This window comes from Colletes latitarsis, chromosome 2 (genome assembly GCF_051014445.1).
Source record: "Colletes latitarsis isolate SP2378_abdomen chromosome 2, iyColLati1, whole genome shotgun sequence".
NCBI lineage: Eukaryota > Metazoa > Arthropoda > Insecta > Hymenoptera > Colletidae > Colletes > Colletes latitarsis.
This window is the reverse complement of record NC_135135.1, coordinates 13,728,935-13,755,883: the sequence shown is the minus strand read 5'-3', so window position 1 is coordinate 13,755,883 and position 26,949 is coordinate 13,728,935. Positions and strand designations below refer to the sequence as shown.

At 36.3% G+C, this 26,949-nt stretch overlaps 3 protein-coding genes across 11 annotated transcripts; 1 reads left to right on the top strand and 2 right to left on the bottom strand.

Moving 5' to 3' along the window:
* The first annotated feature begins 2,391 nt into the window (after positions 1-2,391).
* Positions 2,392-12,588, top strand: Dsh (Segment polarity protein dishevelled). Its single transcript, XM_076783813.1, has 11 exons — positions 2,392-2,955; positions 3,960-4,029; positions 4,503-4,755; positions 4,904-5,086; positions 5,180-5,390; positions 5,537-5,665; positions 5,748-5,962; positions 6,059-6,550; positions 6,844-7,092; positions 9,908-9,976; positions 10,605-12,588. Exons 1-11 carry the CDS (start codon positions 2,795-2,797, stop codon positions 10,643-10,645), a joined length of 2,073 nt encoding a protein of 690 aa, XP_076639928.1. The 5' UTR covers positions 2,392-2,794; the 3' UTR covers positions 10,646-12,588.
* Positions 12,585-22,656, bottom strand: LOC143351823 (neprilysin-4). Of its 3 annotated transcripts, none has more exons than XM_076783802.1 (15): positions 22,177-22,656; positions 21,897-22,093; positions 19,686-19,834; positions 18,550-18,695; positions 17,926-18,182; positions 17,587-17,844; positions 17,268-17,470; positions 16,894-17,073; positions 16,582-16,793; positions 16,279-16,501; positions 16,031-16,207; positions 15,780-15,942; positions 15,364-15,573; positions 15,182-15,288; positions 12,585-13,406 (listed from the first exon to the last, which is right to left on the bottom strand). In XM_076783802.1, exons 2-15 carry the CDS (start codon positions 22,084-22,086, stop codon positions 13,131-13,133), a joined length of 2,751 nt encoding a protein of 916 aa, XP_076639917.1. In that variant the 5' UTR covers positions 22,087-22,093; positions 22,177-22,656; the 3' UTR covers positions 12,585-13,130. The 3 variants fall into 3 exon arrangements, with proteins under 3 accessions (XP_076639917.1, XP_076639915.1, XP_076639916.1); XM_076783800.1 differs by having other exon boundaries at positions 22,188-22,656; XM_076783801.1 differs by having other exon boundaries at positions 19,686-19,831; positions 22,188-22,656.
* A 1,273-nt stretch (positions 22,657-23,929) lies between these two features.
* Positions 23,930-26,724, bottom strand: LOC143351831 (mitochondrial tRNA-specific 2-thiouridylase 1). 7 transcript variants are annotated; one of them, XM_076783824.1, is made up of 9 exons: positions 26,607-26,724; positions 26,270-26,516; positions 25,807-26,031; positions 25,560-25,725; positions 25,315-25,499; positions 25,005-25,231; positions 24,763-24,930; positions 24,470-24,697; positions 23,932-24,387 (listed from the first exon to the last, which is right to left on the bottom strand). In XM_076783824.1, the coding sequence occupies exons 3-9, from the start codon at positions 25,880-25,882 to the stop codon at positions 24,235-24,237; spliced, it is 1,203 nt and encodes a 400-aa protein (XP_076639939.1). In that variant the 5' UTR covers positions 25,883-26,031; positions 26,270-26,516; positions 26,607-26,724; the 3' UTR covers positions 23,932-24,234. The 7 variants fall into 7 exon arrangements, with proteins under 7 accessions (XP_076639942.1, XP_076639939.1, XP_076639938.1 ...); XM_076783823.1 differs by having other exon boundaries at positions 26,270-26,462; positions 26,531-26,620; XM_076783826.1 differs by lacking the exon at positions 26,270-26,516 and having other exon boundaries at positions 26,566-26,699.
* Positions 26,725-26,949: the final 225 nt, after the last annotated feature.

The following is a 26,949-nucleotide window of genomic DNA, read 5'->3' as shown; positions in this document are numbered from 1 at the left end:
CTGGAATAAGGCTACGGTGGTATAGTTGTAAAAAATAAAACTAACAGCTACAGAAATGTTCTGCCACCATCAAGGTATACAAATCCTATATTTTGTCTGTGATTCCACTCGATCTATACGTTTTAGAACTCAGAGAGCCTCAAATCTAACCCACGGAAGTTTTCTACAGATTTTATATCACAGATAATGTATAGGATAAACTGGATATTCGATGGAACTTTCCGTTCCACAGCTAGGAGGTTCTGGAGATCCCTTACCATATCAGTATCACATCCAACGTTACCGATTCAGAATGGAATAGCATCGCAACGATATTAATGGTAAGAATTAAAATTAAGAGTTACTTGAAAACGATCGAAATCTAGAATGATTAAAAAATAATGTAATTTTGTAAAAATGGAATTCACTAAGCATAATTATGTTTACTAAATTGGATTTTAAAATATGTGTCAATTTTCATAATATTCTGAAATTTATAAAAATCGAAGTTCGTATTCATATTTGAGTAACATATTATAACTGTGGAATTTCCACGTCGTTCAAAACTTGTACAAAAAGCGTATACTAATGCAATTCATAAGGATAGATTTATAAAAAATCAATTAATTGAATGATACCTCGAAGGATACAAATGCAACAAAAATATAGACATTTTAAATTATCACGTGATCGAAAACGCATATTCGTCACAGATCGAAAAAGCAATAAATATAATTAAATATTAAAAATTATGTGCCATGCTTATAACGAGTAAAAACTCGATAAAAAAACAAAAATGTATAAATACATACATGTACGCCACTTGCTGCGAGAAATTAGTATTCATCAGTATCTGCTCCATTTTAAAGTCTTTCGAATTGATCATCGAGTATTATGGCGTCGAATGCGTGCCGAGAACACGTTTCTTGCACTTGAATTGCAAAGACTATAATAGAAATAAAATTCAAAGTTTCAAACAAATACATTCAAATAAATGTGTTTGTATCATAATTAAACAATGATTGAACTCAAAATGTAATACAAGAATTGCATATTGTTATTTAACCTTTAAACAATGTCGAGTACATATTCACAAAAAGACATAATGACGATGGAATTTACGAAATCCGTAAAAAGTGCATCGATATTCAACAAAAGTACCGACAGAGGGTAAACGAAAATAGTTATTGTAATTACGAACAATTAAATATCAATAAATAAATAATACGTACTTTATTTGTCGCAAACTTCTTGATACGTCTTATTATGCAAATTTCTACATAACGAATGACGACCCTTTGCTAGAAACCGTTAGATGGCGAAGGGGATTGTAGGTGGGGGGAGATCTCAAGTAGAAACTACGGTTATGAAAAAGAAACAGAAATATCAGACAATATTTAATTCCATAATGATTTATTGTCATTATATTTTTGTAATGTTATTCTTATATCTATGTTAAACGGCTGTACGATCGAAATTTATTGAAGGTTACCCTGTAAGTTTGATCGACTGTAAACGGTTGAAAGTCTCTCAAGTAGAAACTACGGTTATGGAAAAGAAAAAGTGTATCAGACAATAAAGGATCGAGAGTGTCTCAAGTAGAAACTACGGTTATGGAAAAGCAAAAGAAATATAAGACAATATTCCATTTCATAATGGTTTATTGTCATTATATTTTTGTAATGTTATCTATTCAATGCTCGTCGTCTTATATCTATGTTAAACGACTAATGTATGATCGAAATTTACCGGAGGTTACCCTGCAAGTTTGATCGGCGGTCTTTCTAGAAAAAGCCAGCTAGAAAACCAATCGACCAAACCAGTGGTAAACTTCCAATATACCTCTTATATGAAGAATCTTTTTAAATTCTTACCATTAAAAGCGTTGACTCTTATTTAAATCTAAATCGATAATCTTGATTGTGATATGAAACTGTTAAGGGGGCTCTTGAAAGTTGCAGAACAGAAAATTCCATTGAATATCCGATCTATCCTAGACCTGATCTGTGGTCGCATTTTACGACATACAATATGGCCGCCACGATATCCAACGTACTCCAATCACAGTCCAAAACGACTTTCGCGCTCCTCCGTCCAGTGGCCCTCTAGCTGCATACAATCAAAGTTAAGTAAATTTTATTTTCCAATAACAAATAGAAATGTTAGATTCGTTCATAAACTAGTTTCCACTTACGTTTCGTTGGTAAATAATTCGTAAATTATAATTTTGTGGCGAAAATCTAGCGAATCCAAAGTTTTGATTTGTTCTTCGCAAATCGAAGTTTCCCAATTCTATGGGTAACAAAGTTCAAAACGATGAATGCAGTGCTTAATGGATTTCGGAACCCCTTGTCATCGATGACAATGGTGCAGTAATGCCATCTGACGAAGAACTCTGTGAATGGCTGAAAGGGTGTAGAAATCAGGCTCGAGATTGTCTTTCTATCATCGTTCGTTTCCAATTCTCGAGCGTACTGTCGAGTGTCGGGCCGACCGTCGCGAGTGTTTGTAATGTCGACAAGAATGTTGACGTTTAATTCAGCTCGTCGGGAGCAACGGGTACGTAATGCGCGAATGTCGTGAATAATGTCAACGACTTCCTCGTAACTTAATGCGTGCGGTCGTGATAATGTTACGCGCAACAGAATCGACGAAAGCTCCGCGGGCTTCATGAACGAACAATCGTCGTACGCGCGAGGGCTTTGGCTCGAACTGTGACGCGCCATATTGGTTCAAGAGAATTGTTCATAGTTAGTGGGCTTTGGGTGATTCAGTTTTTATCGCAAATGTACGTAGAATAACAGAGTTTCGGACGATGGAAGAGACTAAGATCATTTATCACATCGACGATGAGGAGACCCCTTACTTGGTGAAGCTCACCATATCACCGGAAAGGGTCACTCTCGCCGACTTCAAGAATGTCTTGAATCGGCCGAATTATAAGTATTTCTTCAAATCAATGGACGATGATTTTGGGTGAGTGTCACACCGATACGCATGTACCCCGTATGTTATGTAGCGTGTATTTCATGATAATACGATGTCGATCGACATCGCTGTTAGACTTATCTTTCATCTTCCGGTGCAAGTCAATGCCCTATGATTTAAAACAGTATGCGCTTTCGTGATAGAGTCACATTTTGACAATTATCCCTTCGTCTCGTGTATTTCTGTCAGTCGATTTGCATCCATCTATCGGGAGCTTTAAACGCTAATACGATCGTTGTATCGTATTTTTATGCGGAGATGTAGTGCGTCCATAGATGGATACTATTAGAAATAGAATTATTTAAAATATTGTTTTACGCAGTGGACGCCAAATTCGCTGTAAATAAAATAATATTACAGATTGAATTAGTAAACGTAAGAAATAGTATGTTTTTTTCGTGTCTTTAAACTATTTAGACTTTAAGAAGTTAAATTATTTACACTGGAGCAGTAAAAAATAGTAAAAATACAAAGAAAAATAACGCATCGTTGTTCAAACACTATCGAAATTCGCAAACACGTTTGATCGAACGATTTATATTTACGTTCGCATAATCGTTTAGAGTACAACGTTTAAATACAGTATTGCAAATTTGTTGCTCACTCTTTAAAGTTCAACAATTAGGTTTTTGACCAAATAAATTTTTCGAGTTAATGATTAAAAAAATATTTTTGTTTTACTTCTCTTTACTTTTATTTTCACTGTCATAAAATATTTCAGATATTTGAAAATTGAGAATAAAATGTTTGATTTTTCGTATTAAAACTGTAAATTAACATAAAATATTAATAAAGTATTTTGATTTTAATTTGTAAATATTTAAAGAATATATTATTTTTATTTATTCTGTCCATGCATAAAGTTTGTTGCATTTATATATAAAATCTTAATATTGTTTATGTGCTTTAGTTTCTCCATGAATTAGCTACAATATTTACTTTATTTTGCTTAAATAATTTCAACATTAATATCATTTTGATTTCTTTAACAGTGTGGTGAAAGAAGAAATTGTAGATGATGATGCTCATCTTCCCTGTTTCAATGGACGTGTTGTCTCTTGGGTAAGATTCTTAAATACATTATTAAATAATAAATATTAATAGACTTTTAGCTGTTACATTTTGGAGAAGTTATGCCAAGCATAAATGTAATGCAGGACAGAAATAGGGATGCAACATAGTATAAACTTTGTTGATAGCAATTTCAGGAATTATAAATAATTAAAATGGTTAATATGAGTTTTAAGATTACATGTGTATCTATAAAACTTAGAAGAAAGCAATTTCAGTCTCAAAGCATGTATATGGTAATAAATTTAGAGCACTGTATAAGTAGGTAAACTAAAATATAATTCCAAAGATTATTTATTAAATTATTGTAGTATGATTCTATAGTTGATAATACAACTACATCATTATGGATGCATAAAAAAAATTATGCTTAATTAGATATGTATGTAGAATTTAGGAAGGGTAAATTAGAATAGAAAGAAATAATGAAGTATTCAGTATAGAAATAAGTTTATTACCAATAGTTGGTGTCGGCTGAAGGCAGTAATGTGTCAGATGGTGCATCACAGTGCACAGATTCAGTGGCACATAGCGAGGCAAAGCACGATCGTGTTGACCATGTAACACCTGGCCACACAAATCGTGGTCCACCTCCACTTTCGCATGATGACACTTTAACTGAAACTGAAAGTATTATAAGTAGTCGACAAGGGCATCATTTACATAAAAGTTCGAGACATCATTCAGACAAATACGAAAAATATAATAAGTATAATGGTATGTTGTTAATTCTATTAATTTATTTTTAACTATTTGGAGTTATATAATTATTTTCACAAGTTTTCTCGTAAGTTCTTTATTAGAAGTGATAATGATACAAAATTTTCATTATCTAAACATTATTTTCATTTGTTTATTGACTCAGGACTTCGTATAAATGGTCATTCAAAGCACAGATCAGGCCATGGTTATGAGACTGCTTCTATTTTAAGTTCAGATTTAGAAACAACAACGTTTTTAGAGTCAGATGACGATGCAAGTAGCCGCATAACGTCAACAACTGGCAGACATACCAATATGAGTAGTACAGTTGACAGAGCTACCTTAGGTAAATTGCTGCTCCATCATGTCTGAGAAATAGTTTTTATTACACACACAGGCCTTAAATAGGGAAATGAATTTTTTTGTATTTACGTGTTAGATCGGCGTAGACCACAGAGAAGACGGCGTCACAGATTACCACCTATGTCTAGAACATCATCCTTTAGCAGTATCACAGACAGTACAATGTCCTTAAATATTATAACAGTTTCGTTAAATATGGATACTGTTACCTTCCTCGGGATTAGTATTGTTGGTCAAAGTAACAAGGGTGGAGATGGGGGAATCTATGTTGGTTCAATAATGAAAGGGTATGTGTTATATTTTAAGGCAATGATAATTATACTTTACAAAGGGCTCTGTAATAATAAATTATTAGTACAGAGTATAGAGCAAACATACTTTCATTATACTATCAAGAGTAATGATATTATTACATGAAACTTAATATTAACAGGGGAGCTGTTGCTTTAGATGGTCGAATAGAACCTGGAGATATGATTCTTCAAGTAAACGATATTAACTTTGAAAATATGTCTAATGACGAGGCAGTTAGAGTACTACGCGAAGTGGTTCAGAAATCAGGGTAGGAATTGAAATGAATGATATTTAAAAATTTAAAGATATAAATATTGTCGTCTTATCACGGATGAATATACGTCTTTCAGACCAGTGAAATTAGTAGTTGCAAAATGCTGGGATCCTAATCCAAAAGGATATTTTACAATACCACGCACAGAACCTGTAAGACCTATAGATCCTGGTGCTTGGGTGGCACATACAGCTGCTATAAGGGGTGAAGGTTTTCCTCCACGCCCACCAAGTGCCACGACTTTAACATCGACGTCGAGTAGTCTTGCAAGCACATTGCCAGATACAGAAAGTAATTATTTTTCTGTATTAAAAATAAATCGATGTAAAATTAAAAAAAAATATATTGTCAAAGACAATAATGGGTAAATTAATGGATTTTTATTAGGGCCGTTAGAGGAACTTCATCTTACAGTGAATACTGATATGCCAACAATAGTAAGAGCAATGGCTCGGCCGGACTCGGGTTTGGAGATTCGTGATCGTATGTGGCTTAAAATAACAATACCGAATGCATTTATTGGTGCAGACGTGGTGGATTGGCTTAATAATCATGTAGAAGGATTTATTGATCGTCGCGATGCAAGAAAATATGCATCTCTCATGCTAAAAGCTGGTTTTATTAGGCACACAGTAAATAAAATAACATTTTCCGAACAATGTTATTATATATTTGGCGATCTGTGTTCAGCCATGAGTAGCATGAAGCTAGATTGCGATACAGTTGGGCCATTACCACCACCAAATGCCTGGGATATGCCTTATTCAGGAACATATGCACCTCATTCTGCAACTGGATACAGTCCAATGCCATTTAATTTCACTAACGAACCAACTGTTTATGGTTATCATCGAGAAGAAAGTGTTCATAGTGGTTCAGGTGAGGGTCATAGTTACGATATAATTGACCCTTTCCGGGCGGACGTTTTGGAGCACGAGCGTTAGACACGACGGAGCTGGTTTGGAGTAGATGACAAGAAAATGGTACCTATATGGACATCACTTTATTCAATGTATAAGTTTCTATAGATTGTCACATATGTACTCAGGAGAATTTTTGGACACGCGTCCGAAACGGTATTAGTTCATTTTCGAAAATATCTTGGTACACGTCCGCAAAGGGTTAATACTGTAAAAGTTCAGTATATATTTCAAAGTAATATACTTTAACAGGAGGTAGTAGCGCAGGTAGTGAGCACATTTGCAAAGAACCTATCCATGATTTAAAGTCCTGTTCTTCAGCGTCTGAAACCGAATTGCATATTCCGTCGGTGCCAACTATGCCGAGTAAGAATTCTGGTAATGGAAATGGTTCGAACGGAAAGAGGTCTAATGGTAGTCGCAGTCGTTCCAGTGGTTCTGAACAGTCTGTGCAGACAGGAACTGGTTCAGGAAATCAACAGAACCAACAAGACTTATCTGGTAGTAGACAGTCATTTCGCATTGCGATGGGAAATCCTTGTGAATTCTTTGTTGATGTTATGTAGATGCCGGTGTTGTAAATAGATGAGTTATAAATTTGGAGAAAGATATATAGATGAACGTTTTGAATGAATACTTTGAAACATTTTATTTGTCATTTTTATTCAAGATTATGCAAGTACGTGCGAACGTTAGACACGGTCTTTATATTATTTTGTAATACTACTTCAGTTATTCCTTTTCTAATAATATCAATATCAAATGAAAGTTATATGTTCTGGTTAGTGCATGTTTTCTATCATTTGTTCATGATATTTCAAAGTATTTATTCGCTGCCCTATGCGATTTATTTTTCAGGTTTATGTAATTCGTACATGAAGTTTTTAACAGTTTGTTTATATATGTCGTTTCAACTTTGCATTCCATCTTGTACTATGTACTTTACAGTAATGATATTTTTAAAGTTCGTCTTTATTGAGAACATTTTAATATTCGTTACAGTATTTGCATGTAAAATGTAAATGTATATACTTATATGATTCAAAGAAGTTGCATTAAAATGTAACATTTAAATTCAACAAAGAGTAAAACAGGTATTTTTTATGTCGTAATAATGATAGTCGTTTAAATTTCGACTTCTTTTTCTTTTTTTTAACTTTTATCCTTGTAGCAATTGATCCTGATTTATCTATTGTCTTTAATTATTATTTGACCTGTATGAATTCGAAAAGATTATTCTTAATTGTACGCCTAATTTTGGAGCAATATTTCATAATGAAATCCATATCTATAATTAAAACTTTGTATAAGTCCGTACATTTAAACGAATTAAAAGCAGAATCATATAATTGCACCTTGCTGTGAAACAAGTAAATCTGCAATTTCTCGCATGAGATATGCAATTGTGCTGAAGTCTATTATACATACAATAATAGTGACACTAGTACAATTACTATGAACGAAGAACTCAGTATTTAATTTCGATAATTCAATATTATATATACACTATATTGCACGCTTTATTATAAATATTATTGTGGTGTAATTGTTGATGTAAAGCACGATCGCACAAGAAGTAGAGCACAAGCATGGTCATGTAAATAACACAGATATTACGTCAAAGAATTTAAGTAATGAATATTGCAATAATTTGCTAAATAATGCATGTAAATTATACTTATTTTATAAAGAAAAGGTACGTATTTTTATTAATATTTTTCCATTGCTTGCGTTCTAGGATTGTCTACGACAATGGGGCAGCTATTTCTTTAAAATCGAGAGGATATTGTTTCAAAATGTTAAACGATTCACTAATTATTGTTTTGAAAATGCAGTTTTAACGGCAATCCGCAACAAAAACAAAATATATATGTACAAAGAAAATATGCAATAAAAGCGTTATTGTATATTGAACAATTATTGGTGAATCATTTAAGTTACATGGTCCATGCGTGAAGGACATTTTTTATTGTATTCCTACTAATTCAAGTTATTATTTGGATAAAAGAAATTGTTTACAATTATGTTATGTGGTACTGCATCACAGGTTCGACAATATGTAAATAGAACAAATTATGCTCATATTAAATGTGCCATCTTATCAATGTTAGAAGTACTGAAAAAAACTGCGACGTATAATTTATATACATGCTTTCCAGGTGTATGCATTTCTTATTGTTTATGTTCACTGATGTCATCTTATCTATATATGAATATCTTCTGCATCTCACATAAGCTTATTTAAATCCAACAAACTTCGTCACATTTAATTGCGTCTTGCCGTTGCGTTATTGTATAAATTTTTATTTAGCATATCTTGTTATGTCTAAATAATATTCTTTTTTAATCAAATTCCGCTAGAAAATATTTGCATACGATGCATATAATGCATTGGCGTCATAAAAACATAAGACTACTTCAAATATGGTGTAATGTTTGTTTTCAAACATTTTACGATTTTTAATTAAATTTGACATTGTCTTTTTATAACAATTTTAACAACTTTTTATATTGACACGAATTACTATTTCCATTACTTTCTTAATGTTTATAAAGTATATAATCTAGTGGATATTATCAATGTCTGTTTATATAACATGCAGCCATGTTTGAAAATTTTATTCTGTGCAATTTTCCAAAGCAAAAACTGATTTTTCTCTTTCCTTCTCTTCGGTATCTTGTAAGTAACAATGAATAGGAATTTTTTATATTGTCCCCCCTGTAGAGAGTAATATAACGATGTTTATACGTATCGGAAAATGTTTTTTCTTATCCAGTTTGCTAGGTACTAAATGCAAACATCGATGCAAAGTTTCATTGGAAAATTGCGCACTGGCATTTAATCATTAATTTCAACGAATGTTTTTGTTCTGATAAAATTATTATGTAATTCGATATTTAAGAAAGTAGTTACACAAACTGATTTATCAATATCATTATGATACCAACCATTATATATTATTCTGTAAAATATATACATATTTTATGTTGCAGACAGGTTGTACAGTTTGTCTGAGAAACACAAAATCTGTGTTTGCAAAAAGACTGTATTTTAGTTGTTAAGATAAATAAAAGAGGAAGCAAAAGGAAAATGAAACAGAAAATACACATTTTGTGATTCACAGGCATACTATGAATTTGGTTTATTTTATTTTCTATTTATTGTGCCGCTCTAAAAGGACCTGCTGCTTTACTGTCTAACATACAAACGACTCAATTTCCTTTGCAACTCACGTTGTGCGCATGTGGATTACACCATGTCAAAGACGTAATCGAGTCATTTTTGTGCCTTGTGCTGCGCTGACGGTTGATGCAGAACGGCGTATGCACGAGGAAACTCATACACAGACTAGCGATTTGGACAACAATAGCAGAGACAATATCTGTGAGTGTATTTTATTTTGTTACGACGAGCGAATCCGCCGCTCGTCCTTTCTTTCTGTATCTTTCTTACAACTTAAAACATTAGAGAGTAATTTGTATCTAATGTCGAACATCAGTATAGATTAATTATTATGAGAGTATTATTTATTAAAATAACCATTAATTTCTTTCTTATGACATTATTACAAGTAAAAGTTTTCCCTTATGTTAGGTACAATCAGAGAAACCGTTCGTTCGGCTTAGAATTGTCCACGCTCTAAAACAAAGCTGACTAACACACTGAAATGCATCTTCGAACCTGTTTTGATATTTTTGCACTCTTAATTGCTTGTTTAAACAAATACAGCATCATACGAGCATCCTATCTGTACAAATGCGAATGTGTCTACATAATTTAGTAGTAGAACACTTGATTCGTATGTATTTTAAATAGTTTGTAATGCTCTTGCATAAATTACATACAAGGCAAACATGTAGTTTTGTACCTGTACATGCAAATCCCCCATTACCTTGGCAGTTTCGTTACACTGCACCGAGAACTCCTATATAGATATAGTATGTCCTTTTAGTGCAGCTAAGCAGAATTATGTTTACAAACCGAAACATAAGACACCGTTTCTTTTTTCCAGACGAAGAAGACATTTTGGAGTACCAGTTTCTGCATAAGTGAAGAATATTTGTTAACACAATACGTATACGTAACAGTGGTAATAGGAGTTGAACAGGAAGTTAAGGTACATTTCCACTTGACTTTAATTAGGTGGACGGAAGTAGCACACGCGAAACATATATTTATATATTTAATAGGCCAATTTTGATAAAACGTCATAGAAGGTAAAGAATCTAAACTCTCGTATAATTTGTAATGGCTATACATAATAGGATTAAGGCCATCGAATTTCATGTGGTATGTAATATCACTACGAGAATGTCTATATCTACAATCTGCATAAATTGAAGAATTTTGAAAAACGATGGCGTGCTTCTTTAATGCAGGGTGCATGCAGATTGCAAAAAAAAAAAAACTCTTCATTACTCGATACGTGTATTGTTTTATTCATCGGAGCGTCTTCTTACATACATATACTTCAGCGATATACATATGTTTTCATTTTCAAAAGATCGCGACGATCCTTTATAACATTCGTCGCGTGTATTTTTCATGTCATTTGTCAATTTTTCGAGGACGGACTTCCTAGATAAGTCGTGAGCTTTTCATTTTCGAAAAGAAGTATTCCACCGAATTTAATTGTAACTTTTTTAATAATACCGTATACAAAGTACGGGTATAAGAATGTCGGATCTGCGAGATGCGGCATCGAAACTACGATTTTGCATATAATATAAGGCAAACGAGCAAAAAGTATCAATAATACGAAAGGGTATCCACAAAATTCCTGATTTATTAGTACAACTTACGACTGCAAATAAATGCGCCTCTTATAATCAAGTGTCAGCTCACACTATGGAAATTAATTAGTATAAAGCATATTGTATGATTGTGAAAAGTATTATTTACGCTTGAAGGCGGTCAAGCTTTTTGAGATTACAAGTAAACCTTTCGTTGCTTGGGATGTTGATAAGTGAAGTCTGTGCATATATTTAACAAATGCGACTACGGAATTTTCGCACACGACGTTTACTAAACATTCGAGCCTTTGCACCGAAAGGGACGATGAGTTTCGTACGAAATATTTTTAAACTCGAACAATAATTTCTCAGTCGGTTCAGGTATCGTTCAGTTGGTTTTACTTTGCTTTATACTAAATAATTGAACGCGCGATACGTGTACGATTTTATTTTTACTACTCAATCACTTGATACGAAAGGCAATACGTAAATAAATTGTAAAAATAGGATTGTATAATCGGTGAAACTTTCATTTCTGGATTCTGTGTGCGAGTTAGTTTATGTGGACGATTGTGAATTGTGTACCGTGGGGCGAGCGCGAGTCTCTTCCTCACAGAAACCGATCGGAACCTCGACAAGTCAATAAGAATCGGACGTGTTCAAACTGCTCGACTGAAGTATTTTATTGTCATTATAGAGTACCATAGTACAAGGCGACAAGATAGTCAATGGATATCGCATTTACGAACCGATAGTTTGTTTCCTGTATTTTCTACCCTTGCGAGAGACTTTTTGGAACCTTTTTTCTTTTTTTATTAAGCTACGATACGGTGTCGTCGATACCCTGTTTGCGAAGTTCAACGACGTTATTACTCTATTTATTATATATGCGACACAAAAGAATTTGTAAAAAGAAAGATACAAAAAAAAAAAAAAAAAAAAAAAAGAACGAAAGAATGACTTGGCATCCAATTAAGTCAATGATAAACGAGACTTCTTCACGTGTGCGTCTCGCGGACGAATCGCGAGACTGTACGGCAGACCGAGTTGTTGACGGTTTTCTTTCGAGTTTCTACGAATGTAATGCGAACGTTTCTATCCATAGTATGTATGATGTACATTGGACGGTAACGAACGATTCGCAAGGCTCTGACGATTCCGCGAGATCGGGTGACATACGATGCATAAGTTATAGAACGACGAAAGAATTTCAATATATGTAGTAGTGTGTGGATATACAGGGAAATAGATTGTAAAGATTTTTATGACTGTCTGAAATTATTATTGTCTTTGGTTCTGTTTTACAATTTTCACCGACGGTCGAACAGCGCAGCTGTTTGACGACATCTAATCTCGGACTAGCAAGCCGAGGTATCATACGATAACGTTACTTTGTTTATCGTTACACAACGTATTTTGTTAGTACGAGAATAGAGTTCCCCTAATAGATTATGTTACATACTCGTTATTCGTTGAATAACAGTTTTAGAACTCGACAATTATTATTCGCATCGGTTTATCGGTTTCTTCGTGGTTGGTTCTAATTTGCGAGAAACAATGTTTTTTTTCTGACAAAAATCAATGCAAAGGCAGTTGCTCTACAGCATTAACTATCATTAAAAAGCGTGTAAGGGTTATAGTTTAACTTTTGAGACGAGTATCTGAATATTTCAGGAACGTACGATTAATTTCAACGATTAACACTTCCATCTACCGATCTCCCTCACGTTGTCCTGCTTCAACGAAGCGAAGATTCACTCGATCCACGATCGATGGGCTTTGGCGGAGTACAAGCTCGTGGTTCGTCACCAAACGGAGCATTTCTTGAGTGGATTCATGGGTGCACCGAGAGAGCAGTTGAATACTTCCGCGAAGTCTTTCGAGTTCGACAAGGTACCGATCACGCGGAACTTGCCGGGAGAATGCACAGCGGTTTTCAATTTGTTTCTGGTCGCTTCCGGTCTCATCGAGCCGCACCACACTTGGGCAAAATTCAGGAAAAACAACTGCTTTCCCGTCGCGTTTAAACCGGGCAGAATCTCATCGGCATCTCCGTTTAAACGCAGCCATCTTTCGTAGGCCTGTGAAAGACAATTGAATTTGAGGGAAAGCAAGCAATTTAAAAAATGGTTATTACTAAAGTACAATATGATCGACACGCGGTGTAATGGTCATTTTTAAAATCCGATTAACCCTTTGCAGTCGGAAATCCACAGAAGCGACGTTACGAAGAGTGTCTCCGTTGTATCGTACGATCAATAGTCACTGGACAAACAACTAATGGTGCTAAAATTTTGTGGAGACTGAATTTTAAGGTAAGATACACATATTAAAGAGAAAGAAGTTACTTGCATCACATACGAATTAATTGCCCAGAATGATTTTTAATCTTTTTTTATTTCAAGTTAAATTAATCATATCTTGTTTAAATGTTGAAGCTATATTTTAAAGCTTCTGATATATCAAGTTTGAAAGAAGCGACACTGCCGAAAAAGTTGAATCATTTTATAGGCAGCAACTCTTTTTATTTGCACGTTTAAGATTAAAAATATACAGGGTGTTCGGCCATCCCTGGGAAAAATTTTAATGAGGGATTTTAGATACCAAAATAAGACGAAAATCAAGAATACCAATTTGTTGATGGAAGCTTCGTTAAAAAGTTATTAACAATTAAATTCAAAAATTTCAAATAGTTCTAGAAAAATTATTTTCGGTTGCGGGGGTCAATTACAATCATTTTTGGTGAATACACATACTTCCGAAATCCTACCCACTTTCGAGAAAAAAATTCGAGTAAGTGCTGAAAGTTTTGGGTGAAAAAAAAAACTTTCGAATCGTCTTGGAAAAATTATTTTTAGTTGCAGAGGTCAATTGCAAGCATTTTTGGTCAACAGACATACCCCCGAAATCCTACTCAGTTTCGAGAAAAAAATTCCTTACCGAAAATGTAATTTCTGGCCAGAAATCTCTGCCCGAATTTCCATGCGAATCTTTAAAACGTCATAACTTCTGAACGGATTGGACGATTTTAATGTTTAAAAAAGCAAACTACGCGTATTTTGATAAAGAATATGTGTAAATCGTAAAAATATTCGAAAAGTTGGTCCTTGACACCGCAAAATGAGAAAAACCCCATAAAAATGGTCCAATTTTCAAACAGCCATAACTCCTACAATTGTGAATATATTTCAATGAAACTTTTTTCTGAAGTAGAGCTCGTGGGTACCTTCAAAAAAGTATTAAACAACTTTTCTGTACAGCGCCAACCAAATTGATTAAAAATGAAAAACGAATTTTTAAGAAAAATCGACAGGGGGTAGGTGCCTAAATTTTTCGACGAAAAAAAAATTTTTAATTAATTCTGAAAAAATTATTTTCGGTTGCGAGGGTCAATTACAATCATTTTTGGTGAATAAACATACCCCCGAAATCTTGCGCATTTTCGAGAAAAAAATTCAGGACGGTCGGAACTTTAAACGTTCATAACTGTTTAACAATGCCTTCATCAACAAATTGGTATTCTTGATTTTCGTCTTATTTTGGCCTCTAGAATCCTCCATTAAAATTTTTCCCAGGGGTGGCCGAACATCCTGTATGTCAGAAACTTTTACAATCGACTCGAAAGATATCGAGGAACACCGCAAGCGATTAGAACCACATTTTGACGTCACAAACCGCGATATACAACTGCAATAGGTTAAACTACTTCATACAATATTTAAAAATATACAATGTATTAATAATTTTGCAGCAATTTAGATACTGGTATCGGTCAAACTGAAAATTGTTTTAAAAAATCGCGGAAGTTGGGAGCTAAAATATTCTCTTATTTATTCGGTGCATGAAAAATGCTTACTCGAAAAGCTTGTTTAATACCACCGTTGTCCGCGATGTTCTCCCCCTGTGTGTTGTGCCCATCTATTTGCATTCCAACTTCACTCACGATGTAATGACTATATTGGTCTGAAAGATTAAACAGTTTTCGAACTTGCGAACGAAAGTTCGTAACGGATTACGGTACTCGAAGCGCTCCATTACCGATAAGACACTGGGCACGTTCGTGAAAGCCATAAATGGCCTCGTCTTTCCACCATCTATGTAAATTACCATCTTTATCGAACAGCCGACCTTTATCGTCGAAGCCGTGAGTGATTTCGTGTCCGATCACGACACCGATCCCACCGAAATTGAGGCTCCGTGGAAAGTATCTATGATAAAAGGGCGGCTGTAGTATGCCAGCTGGAAACACTGAGGATGAAAAGCAATTTATTAATTAGTTTCCCTCGGAGTAATTTAAACAATATTGCAACGCGGGATTGGGGGATAATGCGCGCAGTTTAAGTTTAGAATCAAATAACGAAAATGTCAAGTTGTAAATAGTTAAAAGACTCTTCGTCCAACTCTTAGATTATTATTTATTTTTTTTAGGCTTGTATAGAGAAGGGTCGACTGACTTATCCGATTTTTGCTGCGACTATAATAAGCATTGACGACTGCTGGCGCAGTGTTCCAAAGCGTTTTGTTCACAGGGCTGCCAAGACGATCCTGCTCCACCCTGGTTAGATGCTGCAAGATGTTCAGCGTGTTTTCGAAGTACTTGTCCGGATGAATCACGACCTAGAATTACGCCAGGAATTAAGTACATTTACACAACAACGAAATTATTGCAATTTTCTAATCACCAAGGGGCATAGAATCAACTCACATCCTTGTAACGCTCGTTCAGTAGCTCGGACTGTAAAATAAAATCCGGATAGCCGATCCTTAATAGCATGGCGTTCACTTTCTCGGTAGCCAACTCTTTCGTTTCGTTGTCGATCCAAGAAGTTTGGTTCAAGAGTTCTCTGAACGATCTTTGTATCTCTCGAGTCATAGACAGGGTCTGTATAGAAGAATATCAATTCAGATGTTATCGATTTCTAGATGTTCAACAAAGAACATGATTCTTCTCACATCGTTTTTACTTTTTTCATCGAAATACTTCCTCACAAACATCGATCCGACGGCCATACCCATGTTAGAGTTCACCTGTGCCACGCAGTTCTTCCATCTGGACGGTGCTTGCTCCCTCCCAAAGAGAATGTAATAAAATCTTTGCTTAGCTTCCTGAAATCGATCGTCCAAGTTGTTCACTCTGTGCCTGACAAATCGCCACAGGAGATAGTTTGCGATAGTTCTACAAGTTAGAGAAGAAAACGATTAGGATACTTTTAGTGAAATGTCTCGGACCGCAAAGGCTTGATTTTAACGGCATACCGTGGACTGGTCTTCGCAAGTAGATTCACTAAATCCTGTATATACTGCAACGCATAAACGACAACCGGTTCGGAAATATTCGTTGGTCGCGCTAATACGATAGTCAAGTATCGATGCCAATTGATCTGTGGCACTAGAGTTCTCAGTTCCCCGATGCTCATTCTCTGATAAAGTTCTGAAACGTTCCTTCTCTCGTCGGGGGTGGACGTAATCTGCGAAACACGAATTCAGTCGCGTCGAGTCCTCCGATAAAGGATCGAAACGGATCAAAAAACCAATGGAAGGTAAAATTGCCAAGTATCAACCGCGTACCTTGGCAAGCCTCGTCTCGAATTCTATTAACTCGTCGGCGTCGTTAGTGGCGTTCTGCAATGATGCGCCGAGCAGGGTCGCGATTTTTATTAAATAACTCTTATAAGCCTTCAAATATATCGTGTTCGATGGCTGAAGGAAGTAGTCTCTGGTGGGAAGACCCAACGACGTCTGATCGAACTGCAATTAAAATTCTCTTTGGATCTTGATCTGGAGAAAGAGATGGAAGTCTCTTAGAGGACTGGGCGACCTTAGAGAGTTTACGAGGCGAGGGTCGAAGTGGAAACGCACTTTTTGAAACTGCGTTTCCACGTTTCTGATCCTATCTTCGAAAGAAATCTCAGAGAATTCGTGTTCTCACTTCGGGTTCTTACTTGTATTACGTATTGCTCGCTGTTCTTAATATCCGGCGCAACCCATTCGGAGATGAGGATATCGTTGTTGTACAGTCGTAACTGAGCGACCAATAGAAGCCAGTCAAACTTCTCTGGATCCCAGTTCGGTCTCAAGATAGGCCACCCGCCGAGTTCGTCCAGGAGCTGTGTGAGCGGTCGTTCCATGCGTTGCTCCAATATCTCTAGCCACATTTCACGCGTTAATACGTTTCGAAAGTTAACGTTAAATTCGCAAAAAGTCGATCGCATCGAGAGAAGGAAGTTGCGACTAAGGGGGATGACGTCGACCCGCATTTACCGTAATTCATACAACTTTGAAACAGTTGCTTGGCTTTCACGGTCGCGTCGTTGGAGTTGAACTCGAGGTCCATGGGTATAGGATCGTCCAACAGCTCCTTCAGAACAGAATCCAACGACTCTCTGATCATTTCGAAAGTGTCGTAGGCCGCCTTGTCCTTTGGTATAGGATTGTGTCTCGCCCAGTTGCCGCAAGCGTACTGATAGAAGTCCTCGCACGGGTCAGCACTCCTGTCCATGTACGTGAGCATGATTTTTGCTGCGGCGAATATCTGTTTCTTAAAAAGCGTATGAGCAGAAATTACGCAGAGCGACTAGAGGAACAGCGCGCCAAGTGTACCTTGAGCCTCTCTGATAGCCCACTCGTTCCCCTTGCCTTTCCAAAACGCGTGGAAATCAGGATTGTCGTCCTCGGTTTGCTCGTCGGCGATCGGCAGGCTTGTGTCCGAGTCATCGATTGAAATCGAGCGTCTACCGCCTTGTTCACCCTCGTCGGACTCTTCTTGAGAACGGTCTTCGTTATCGTCGTATGTTCCATTCGAAGGCCTCGAGCGGAGCTCTTCTTCCGTTTTGCTCGAGTCCGGGTGCTCGTCATATCTGGGAAATAAAATCAACGTAAGTTTCTTGTACCTGTAGTGACCCATAGTTCAGAGACCTAAGAATCTATCGACACTAATTAACGATTATTAATGGCTAGTAATATCATAGACATCATAGGCGTATCTGAACGTATGTTGAGTTGTCCGTAGTAGTTCAAATACCTAAGGATTCGTTTACATTAGAAGCTATTAATAATATCGTAGTTATAAAAAATCTGAGGATGCATTAGTATCAGTATCTGTAAACAGAATCTAGCTTAAATGTTTGACTTTCATTTCCCAAAACTATACAACTGCAAAAAGTCCCAAACATCTGAAGAAACTGAATGGTATAAATACTTTTCAACGACCGGCGTTATACTAACTCTTGATAATCGTTGCTCTGTATTTCAGAATTATTTTTTATCTCGTCGGTGTCCACTTCAAGATAGTAATCACCCAGAAAGTTGTCCAAATCTTCGTCAGCGTTCTGGTCATCTGTTTTCCCAGTAACGTAGTTGGTCGACTGCACCTGCACAAGGTGTTCGTTTTAGAAAATTCAGTTTAAAGCTTTTTACGTTTAGCAAATGTAATTTATCGGGATTTGTAAGAAAATGAAAATGAAACGAAGGAAGAACTGCAAGAGACATGGAAATCTATTTATACGGAAACGTGTTTCAGAATTCTGCTCCCTGGTCGCAGAAGAAACGGTATCCTCAATTTTAATTGTCCTTGTACGAAATGAGAGACAGGATTGGCAGTGGGACGATCGATATTTATACAGTGCACCAGTAACACTAATTTGATGTTGATTAACGCTAATTAACGTTACTGCGCACACGATACTCGTTGCGTTTACGTGGTCGGTTAATTCGAGATATATAAGCGTTATAAAAAATTATATTCAATTTTACAAGATTACTAGGTTGAAAGTTTTAGAAAATCGTGCTTATCGAACGAATCATAATTGCACTAATTATTTTAGTTTTGGTGTCACAGTAATCTCAGTGTTATATCGGTTTCGGTAAGAGAGATTGTTTGTAAGTATAATAAGGATAAGAAAATAATACCAGTATTTCTAAATTTCGGTTTATATAAGGGGTCTAAATGTACAACCGAAAAATACTGGTATTTTTCAATTTGATACAAGTCCCTATTTGTAAGACTCGATCTGAGAAGATCGTTCATCGTTTGCTAGGTATCGTGTCGGTTCGTATAGAAAATCCTGGAGGATACGGCGTTCGCTTGTCGGGCTCGAGGTCAAACAAGGATGCACGGTTATCCTGAAAACGATCGTGGCTCTCCTCGAGACTATTTCGCTGATCGTGTCGGGCCCACTGGTCGTGGGTCGGTGATCGTCGAAGCTAACGATCGTGCGGACTCGGAGAAGTCGGACGGGTCGTGTTTCGGCGTGAATAAGGGACAGGGTGAAGGGAGAAAGAGAGGAGAGAAGAGACGGTATCGGTTAGCTAGTCCGCGTCTGACCGTGGAATTGTTTAGAATTTGCTTGCGGATAATGTACCCCGTCGAGTTCTCTCTTGCGTCGTTGTAGCTGCTGCGGCGGAAGTAGAGTCTCCACCGGCACGTAGCTCGTTTTCATTCCAGATATTAAGATTCTGTCTTCTTCCTCTTCCTCGCCCGCCCGTTCTGTCTCGCCACGGCTGGTCGCTGCTAACATATTTCGTATCAGTAAACCGTTTCTCTATTCCCTTGATCGTCGGAACGTATTCACCACCCTCGATCCAATCCGTTGCCTTATGATATTTTTCCAATCACCGCATGTACCAATTTTACTTTTACTGCCTATTAGCCCTTTTTTTTAAAGATTTATAAATCTCTTATTTAGCGTGACCGTAGTTTACGATTGACAATAATAGTCAAATCATCGGAAATTAGCGATCATTTAACAAATAGAGGTCTGATCCTCCTCTGGTGGGTTGCGTGCACTTATTAGAAACGAACGTTGGGCTCGTAATTTTGATAACTACAAACACAAGCGGCTATAAAGACTATGGGATACGTCACGCAATTGTAGAAGAAAAGTTAAATGGTATAACACGTTCTATTCCCTAGTTTCTTTAAACTCGACGATTTTTCCCCCCACTAAATAATAAGAAACTATTTTTATTAAGAAATTTGAAATACTTTGTACTCGTTTTTCGTACATCTTCTCGTAATATTTTTATATGGATAATAACAGGAAGAATCTTGGGAAAGGATTTATGATTCTACTTATAAAAACAGCGAGGTCATAAGGAGATACACCTTGTCATGCCGTTCAACTTTTTCATTTATGCGTACGAGTTACATGATGCACATTCTTGCTGGAAGAAATATGGTAAGGTCGTAAAAAACAGCAGGGGTTGAAGACGATAATGCACTTGAATGTTGGAAGTCAAGAACCCAGGGACTATATACTTTTTGATCATTAGCGCGTTAAGGACCTAAGCATGCCAACAGGGTTATGAGCCTGTGTGGTCCTACGCGTTGAAAATCACATTTGGCGGTTTGTACCCTTCATGGTATCGCTTTCCGTGCCACTTGAGTGTGCCTCGAGTATCTCACTGTATACCTTATACCGAGTATAATTTTTGGACGCTGATACATTGAGAGTGAAGGCGGGACAAGGATAGCTGTAGCCTTGTGTGATCCTATGAGTGGCAAAAAAAAAACATATGTAACATCATTTATCTTCAAGCTTATCGCTTTACAAATTTAAGTACGCTTCGAGTACCTCGCGATATTCTTTCCACTAAGTAGTCGAATAACAGGTATCGAAATTTCGTATTTTATGTACACTTTTAACAATAAAATTCAAAGTCCCACCACTACTTATAACTGTTTGATCTATAGATCACAAGCATCTAATCCACCCCCTGATCGCTTCAAACTCTATTATCTAAAACTAAATATAGTATTATATTTTTAACTGGGTTTACAAAATCAAATAACGCCTGAATCAGAGATAGGCAGACTTAAAAAATTCGTTATTCGAAATCTTTATTCGGATAAGAATCATGCCCCTCTCTAGTTTGGGTAATCGGTGTGAATCGTGATCATAAGGCAACGGATTAGTTTCTCAGTCGCATATTAATCATTTTCCGCGATCCTCATTCTCTCGTGACCGACCGACAAATCACGGCCACGCGTACGCGCTTTACTCTAACCGTACGGATCCTTGAGTACCCAACGGACCGGACGTCGTTAAAGTCAAGTTCATTTTACGAGCGTCACTACGGAACACAGTGATCTGGAAAGCAGCTTCGTGCGGTCAAAATTCAATTTCCCAACTTTAATATTCAGAAACAATTTTATTATCAATGGTCCCTTCAGTTCCTTAACTTAAAAATATTAGTTCATTCGGACAAATGAGATACAGCGTTATGAACATGAGATAATAAATGAAACTGCTTTTTCAAATTGCTTATTGTAAGACATCAAAATATATGTGATACGAGCATTATTTATTCCATGTATAAATAGTGCAGCGATTATATAGATTTGAACTTTAGGAAGAGTTATAAAAAAATGATTAAGAGCGATGGACATCAAACTTCTTTTGTATGGAAATTTATTTAGTTGTTATTAAGAGTAATCTGCAATCAGAAATCTGTTCATTTTAAGATAATATCGAAGGCCTTAGGTCGAAATTCGTTTAGAAGTTATGAATTTTGTCCCGAACGCCCACACACTCGTTACACCGTGCACTGTGCGGAACAGCGGATAGACTTACGCGGGAAGGTTTCCTCGGCCCTCTCGTCCTGCCTCCGTGTCGCGTGGATCAAATACGTGCGGTGATAAGGTGCTTTGCCGATTACCTGCGATCGCGACAACGCGATGAAGATTATGGTGATCGGCAATAACACCGCCGGTATCAGTAACATCAATTTGACGCGAAAGCGCCAAGTGTCGTTTCCACCCATGCACCACCTGCGCATTTCGAACAAAATCACCCATGTCTCGTCGATCGTTACCCAACGCGGGAATCGGAGACAAAATCATCCTGAGTATACTTCTTACGAACTTGAGTCGGCCGGTTTCCTTGTTGATGGCCAACCTGCACGATGGACACGGCCCGCCGCTGAAGAAGTCGTCGTCGTTGTACTGATTCAAACTACTTCCGCCCCTCATCTTTCCTGGAAGCAAATCGGACCGGTGCTTGTCAGTCCTTCCTGCGCGCTCTACTTCATCGTAACTCCCACAAAATTACACAACCGGACGGAACAACCGGTGAAAGAATCGTGTCTCGATCCCTGGGCCCCGATCGCGTGTTCTTGGAATTTCGTGCGATCGTCACATCGTCCGGTGATCGAAAGCCTCACCGGGCAGGAAGATCCGCGTACAGGGATCGAGATCGAACGGGAATTGTAGCGCGAAGTTTCAAGTGGAACCGGAGCACCGATTCGAACGGTGACACCGCGCCCGTGAAGAGGAACAGACTGAAGCCTATTGTGCGGCAACGATCACGGCGCGAATGTTAATGTAACATTGCGCGTACGGGCGAATTAGTCCCAGCGACATTTGTACGGGGAGTAATTTACATATGTAACGTCGGCGGTCAACGCCAATGGCGATGGTAACCAACAATCGAGGCGGAGCTCTGTACGTGCACGCACACCGCGAGAGGCATTTTACGTGCTCCTTACGTCCAGTTACTCGTCAATCGACCCTAATAACTTGCAGTTATCGTTCAATAACGCGTCGCGCTGTTTTACATTCTACACGTAACCCCCGACGTTATTAACGTCTTTTCTCATCGCCAGCGCCGATTGCCGTTACAAGACGTAGGAACTTCAAAAGGCGAACGAGCAATCATCTCCGCGGTACTTCCGATTTCTCGTCCGTTACCGCACGGTGCTCAATTACTGTTACCGGTGTAACAAGTTCGAGCCCCCTTTTCCTCGCCCATAATAAAATCCTCGGATTTCAGCGGAACCTTGAATAACGAGTCAAAGTTCGTTGGATGTTTTTTCTTCATTTTTTCACAGCTGATGTTCTACTGGAACTTTTAGAGTAACGAAGTTATAGGAAACCAATGTGCATGCTATGTTCTTCGACTATTTATGCAGCACTTTTCCCTGCAGTTACCAAAGAACCTTTACCTCAATGCAGAGTTACATTGCAATACTGTGGCGATCGTTCTCGGTGGTTTATGCCGTCATCTCTAAAACAGTCCGCAAAGTTACATTGTAATGCCTAATTATAAAAGATTAACGAGTATACTACATTGTTGACAGATTCTATTGCACTTTCCTTCGAGGCTCCCGGTAATCGCTGGTACCTCTGGGATGGTACAATATTCAATTTTATTTTTCCTCTGTTCCCTTTCAATGTTTAAACTTTTAGTACTGATTAAAATTACGGAGTCATCGTACACGATAGTTTATACGATTAACATCGACGGTTTGTCTTTTTTTGTCAAACTTGAATCGCAGAGGTCCTTTTCCAAATTAGATTCGCAGGGATTAACTCACCGCTAGATTGTACTTTTCTCCTGCTGACGCATTCATGATTTGGCAAGAAATTCCAATACACTATATTGCATCCATAAAGTTCCTCTTCGGCGGTCATCATCGTCATTGCCCGTAGATCTTAATAAATGTGTATTGCTCCAGAAGAAAATTGCAATATTGAAATGTATAATTGTATCACCAATATGATTTTACTTTCGTTTTTCTACAATCACGGACCATTTTAACCAAATACTCTGTCGTGTAAGCGAAATCTTCTACTTCTAATTTCAAGTTACCGATGGTTTACTGTTTTTGGGACAATTGTTAGTAGTACAGTTTAATTTAATCGCACTCGATCTATCGATGAGTCGATTTAAACAAGTATATTTAGTGTAACATAACATTTTATGCTGCAAATGAGAAATAACATGACGATGTAAACCTATAATAAAATACGGAAGAAACTTTGATTTTGATTTTTTAAGGTTATTCAAAAAACAAGGGAAAGACAATATAACCAATAAAAATGATATCGAAATTTTCCAGTATATTTTCCAGTTTATTTTTTACTAACAAAGTATATTTTACAGTATGTTACTGTCAAATATGTATTATAAATTACACAGTGGCATGTGCAAATTCTTCCTCGTGTTTGTAATAATCTGGCAATTGTTCAACATTGACTTCTTGATTAAGAGAATGATATGATGGGCCAGTGCGTAAAATCGGGGCACTGCCCAAACATTCTTCGCCGTTATAGAAAATAGCAAACTGAATTAATAATAAGTATTATTTATTATTAAATACTATAACATAGTAATCTAACAAAATTAATATACAAAGAAAACTATACCTGTCCATCTGTAACTGCTCTTGTAGGTTGGCTAATTCGAATTAGTAGCTGATCATTTGTAGTTTTGTGAATTAAGCAAGATATTACAGAATATCTATGCTGACAACGAAAGTCACAATTTAATATTCTGAAATAGTTATTAAATTGTTCTGGTTCTTTGTGTATCCAATAAGCAGATTCTGTTATCATAAAATTTGAATATAATGCTGGATGATGTGTTCCTCGAACCTATAAACATTAATAAATAACAATAATCTAGTAACGAATTAATGTGCTTAACTTTTCATACATACTACAATTATATTATTCGTTCCTGCATCCTTCTTTTGCACAAAGTATGCTTCCGGACTACCTGCAATTCTGGTTCTCTGACCTATGGTCCAATGATGAAAGCCCAAGTGTTTTCCAACTACTTGACCACTATCCAAGTCTACAAAATCCCCAGGTTTGTCGGATATGTACTACAAATATTATGAAAAAAATTAATAAACAAACTAACAACTATATTTTAAATATATTTGAAATCATTATATACCTCTGATATGAAATCTTGAAAATTTCGTTTCCCCACAAAACATATACCCATGCTTTCCTTTTTATGAATAATTAAATCTAATCCAGCTTCTTTGGCAATTTGTTTAACATTACTTTTCAAATGATTTCCAAGAGGAAACATAGAATATCGTAATGTGTGCTGAGGTATTTGACACAAGAAAAATGTCTGATCTTTATTCTTATCTTGTGCTTTAAATAAATGAACGCCTAAAAAGTATTAAAAATAATGTTACCAATTATATTTACAACTATGAAACATATATATGCATACTATTAAAAGTTATACTTACTGGTGTCTGGTTTGAAATGTTCAAGATATGGTCCAAAACTGGTTCTAACATAGTGTCCAGTTGCAATAGCATCAGCTTGAAGTTCAGTACGCGCAAAATGAAAAAATTTGTCAAATTTAATATATTTGTTACATAGAATATCAGGATTAGGTGTACTCCCTTTTTCATAATGATCTATCAAGTAGCTAGAAACAGCACAAACAGTAAAATATTAATCTTAAAAAAAAGTAGATAAAGATACATACCTGAAGACATTATTCCAATATTCTTTTACAAAATTGACTTCTATAAGAGGAATTTTTAATTTATTACACACCCATAGTGCATGTTCATGTTCTTTTTCAGTTGCACACCTTCCAGTTTCATCAACTATATCCCAATTTTTCATAAATACTCCAGTGACATTGAATCCTGTGATAATTCTGGTTTTAATATTTTAAAAATATTATTAATTGATACGTAGTACTCGATTCTTCGATGCTCTTAAATTACCTTTATTTTTTAACATAAGTGCTGCAACAGCACTATCAATTCCACCAGATATGCCTACAACCACTTTCTTAAACATTTTATGGCAAATTTGTTTATTGCAATGTGCAATGTACAATGTGAAATTCTTATTATACAAAATATATTTTATCTTTCTCAGTCTTTTCAATGTTTATATTATTTTGATTAATAACAAGTTTGTTAGTTTAAAAACGTATAGCATATAATCTATAAAATAAATTATATGAAATATAAATTAATATATTTATTTAACACATTTAATCAATATATGTATTTACATGATAGACAGTAATATTTTATAAATAATTCAAATTTCACTGAGACTAAATGAGATTAAATATAAATTTAATTCTTTCATTATTCTAATAAATAAAATAACAATATTATTTGTAGAAAATTCATTTTATTGTTTATTTATGCTGTGTGGGAATATACAAAAATGTACCTTGCATTAATCTAGAAATATTTTCTTTATTAGTTTTAAAGTTACCGATGCATGGTTCTGCGAATAGCAATTTTTTAACAAAAAAAAAAGGTTCAAGTTTAATCGACTTAAAGTGCTCGATACGTCACAAAACAATCATATACCAAGTATCAGACGAAATTAGAATTCATCGTTGGCTCAACATTGTTTCAACCTGAATCGTGTGTGAACCAATTACTGGACGTGTACAATCGTGATAATAGCATTTCTGAAAGAACTTACAAATTACGAGTATTATAAAGGTTAAACGAAAATACCAAATCAATCACGTGGTGCCGTATACGTATTCAAGGGATACCGATTACGTTTCACGTGGGCTGTGCCTGACTTCGTACGGCGTCGAAGAGAAAATTGTACGGGACTGTTCGATAAAAGATTCCATAGGAAGAAATACCGGGCGAAAGACATTAAGACGGGATTATTCACACGGGCACGTGGTATATTCGACAAAATATCGTCTACACGCATTCTGTGATTAGCACGTTTCGAGGCTCGCGCGTAGGTCGATGTCCGAAAATCCTCGGCCAATCCACGTACGGCTCTCTCGTCGGGAACCAGTCAAGCACGTTGACAGATATGCAACGGCTGCTCGGAGGAGGTTGCATATTTCGAATGGCAATTTATAGTGTGGACAGCAACGT

Coding starts and splice junctions, on each gene's coding strand:
- Dsh (XM_076783813.1), top strand. CDS start 2,795: ATGGAAGAGACTAAGATCATTTATCACATCGACGATGAGGAGACCCCT. Junction 2,956..3,959: donor TCAATGGACGATGATTTTGG/GTGAGTGTCACA, acceptor TTTCTTTAACAG/TGTGGTGAAAGAAGAAATTG. Junction 5,963..6,058: donor CACATTGCCAGATACAGAAA/GTAATTATTTTT, acceptor GATTTTTATTAG/GGCCGTTAGAGGAACTTCAT.
- LOC143351831 (XM_076783824.1), bottom strand. CDS start 25,882: ATGTTTAAGAAAGTGGTTGTAGGCATATCTGGTGGAATTGATAGTGCT. Junction 25,726..25,806: donor ACTTATGTTAAAAAATAAAG/GTAATTTAAGAG, acceptor GAATTATCACAG/GATTCAATGTCACTGGAGTA. Junction 25,232..25,314: donor ACATTTCAAACCAGACACCA/GTAAGTATAACT, acceptor AATACTTTTTAG/GCGTTCATTTATTTAAAGCA.
- LOC143351823 (XM_076783800.1), bottom strand. CDS start 22,294: ATGAGGGGCGGAAGTAGTTTGAATCAGTACAACGACGACGACTTCTTC. Junction 22,094..22,187: donor AAGGAAACCGGCCGACTCAA/GTTCGTAAGAAG, acceptor CGAAATGCGCAG/GTGGTGCATGGGTGGAAACG. Junction 17,845..17,925: donor GGCTATCAGAGAGGCTCAAG/GTACACTTGGCG, acceptor TATTCGCCGCAG/CAAAAATCATGCTCACGTAC.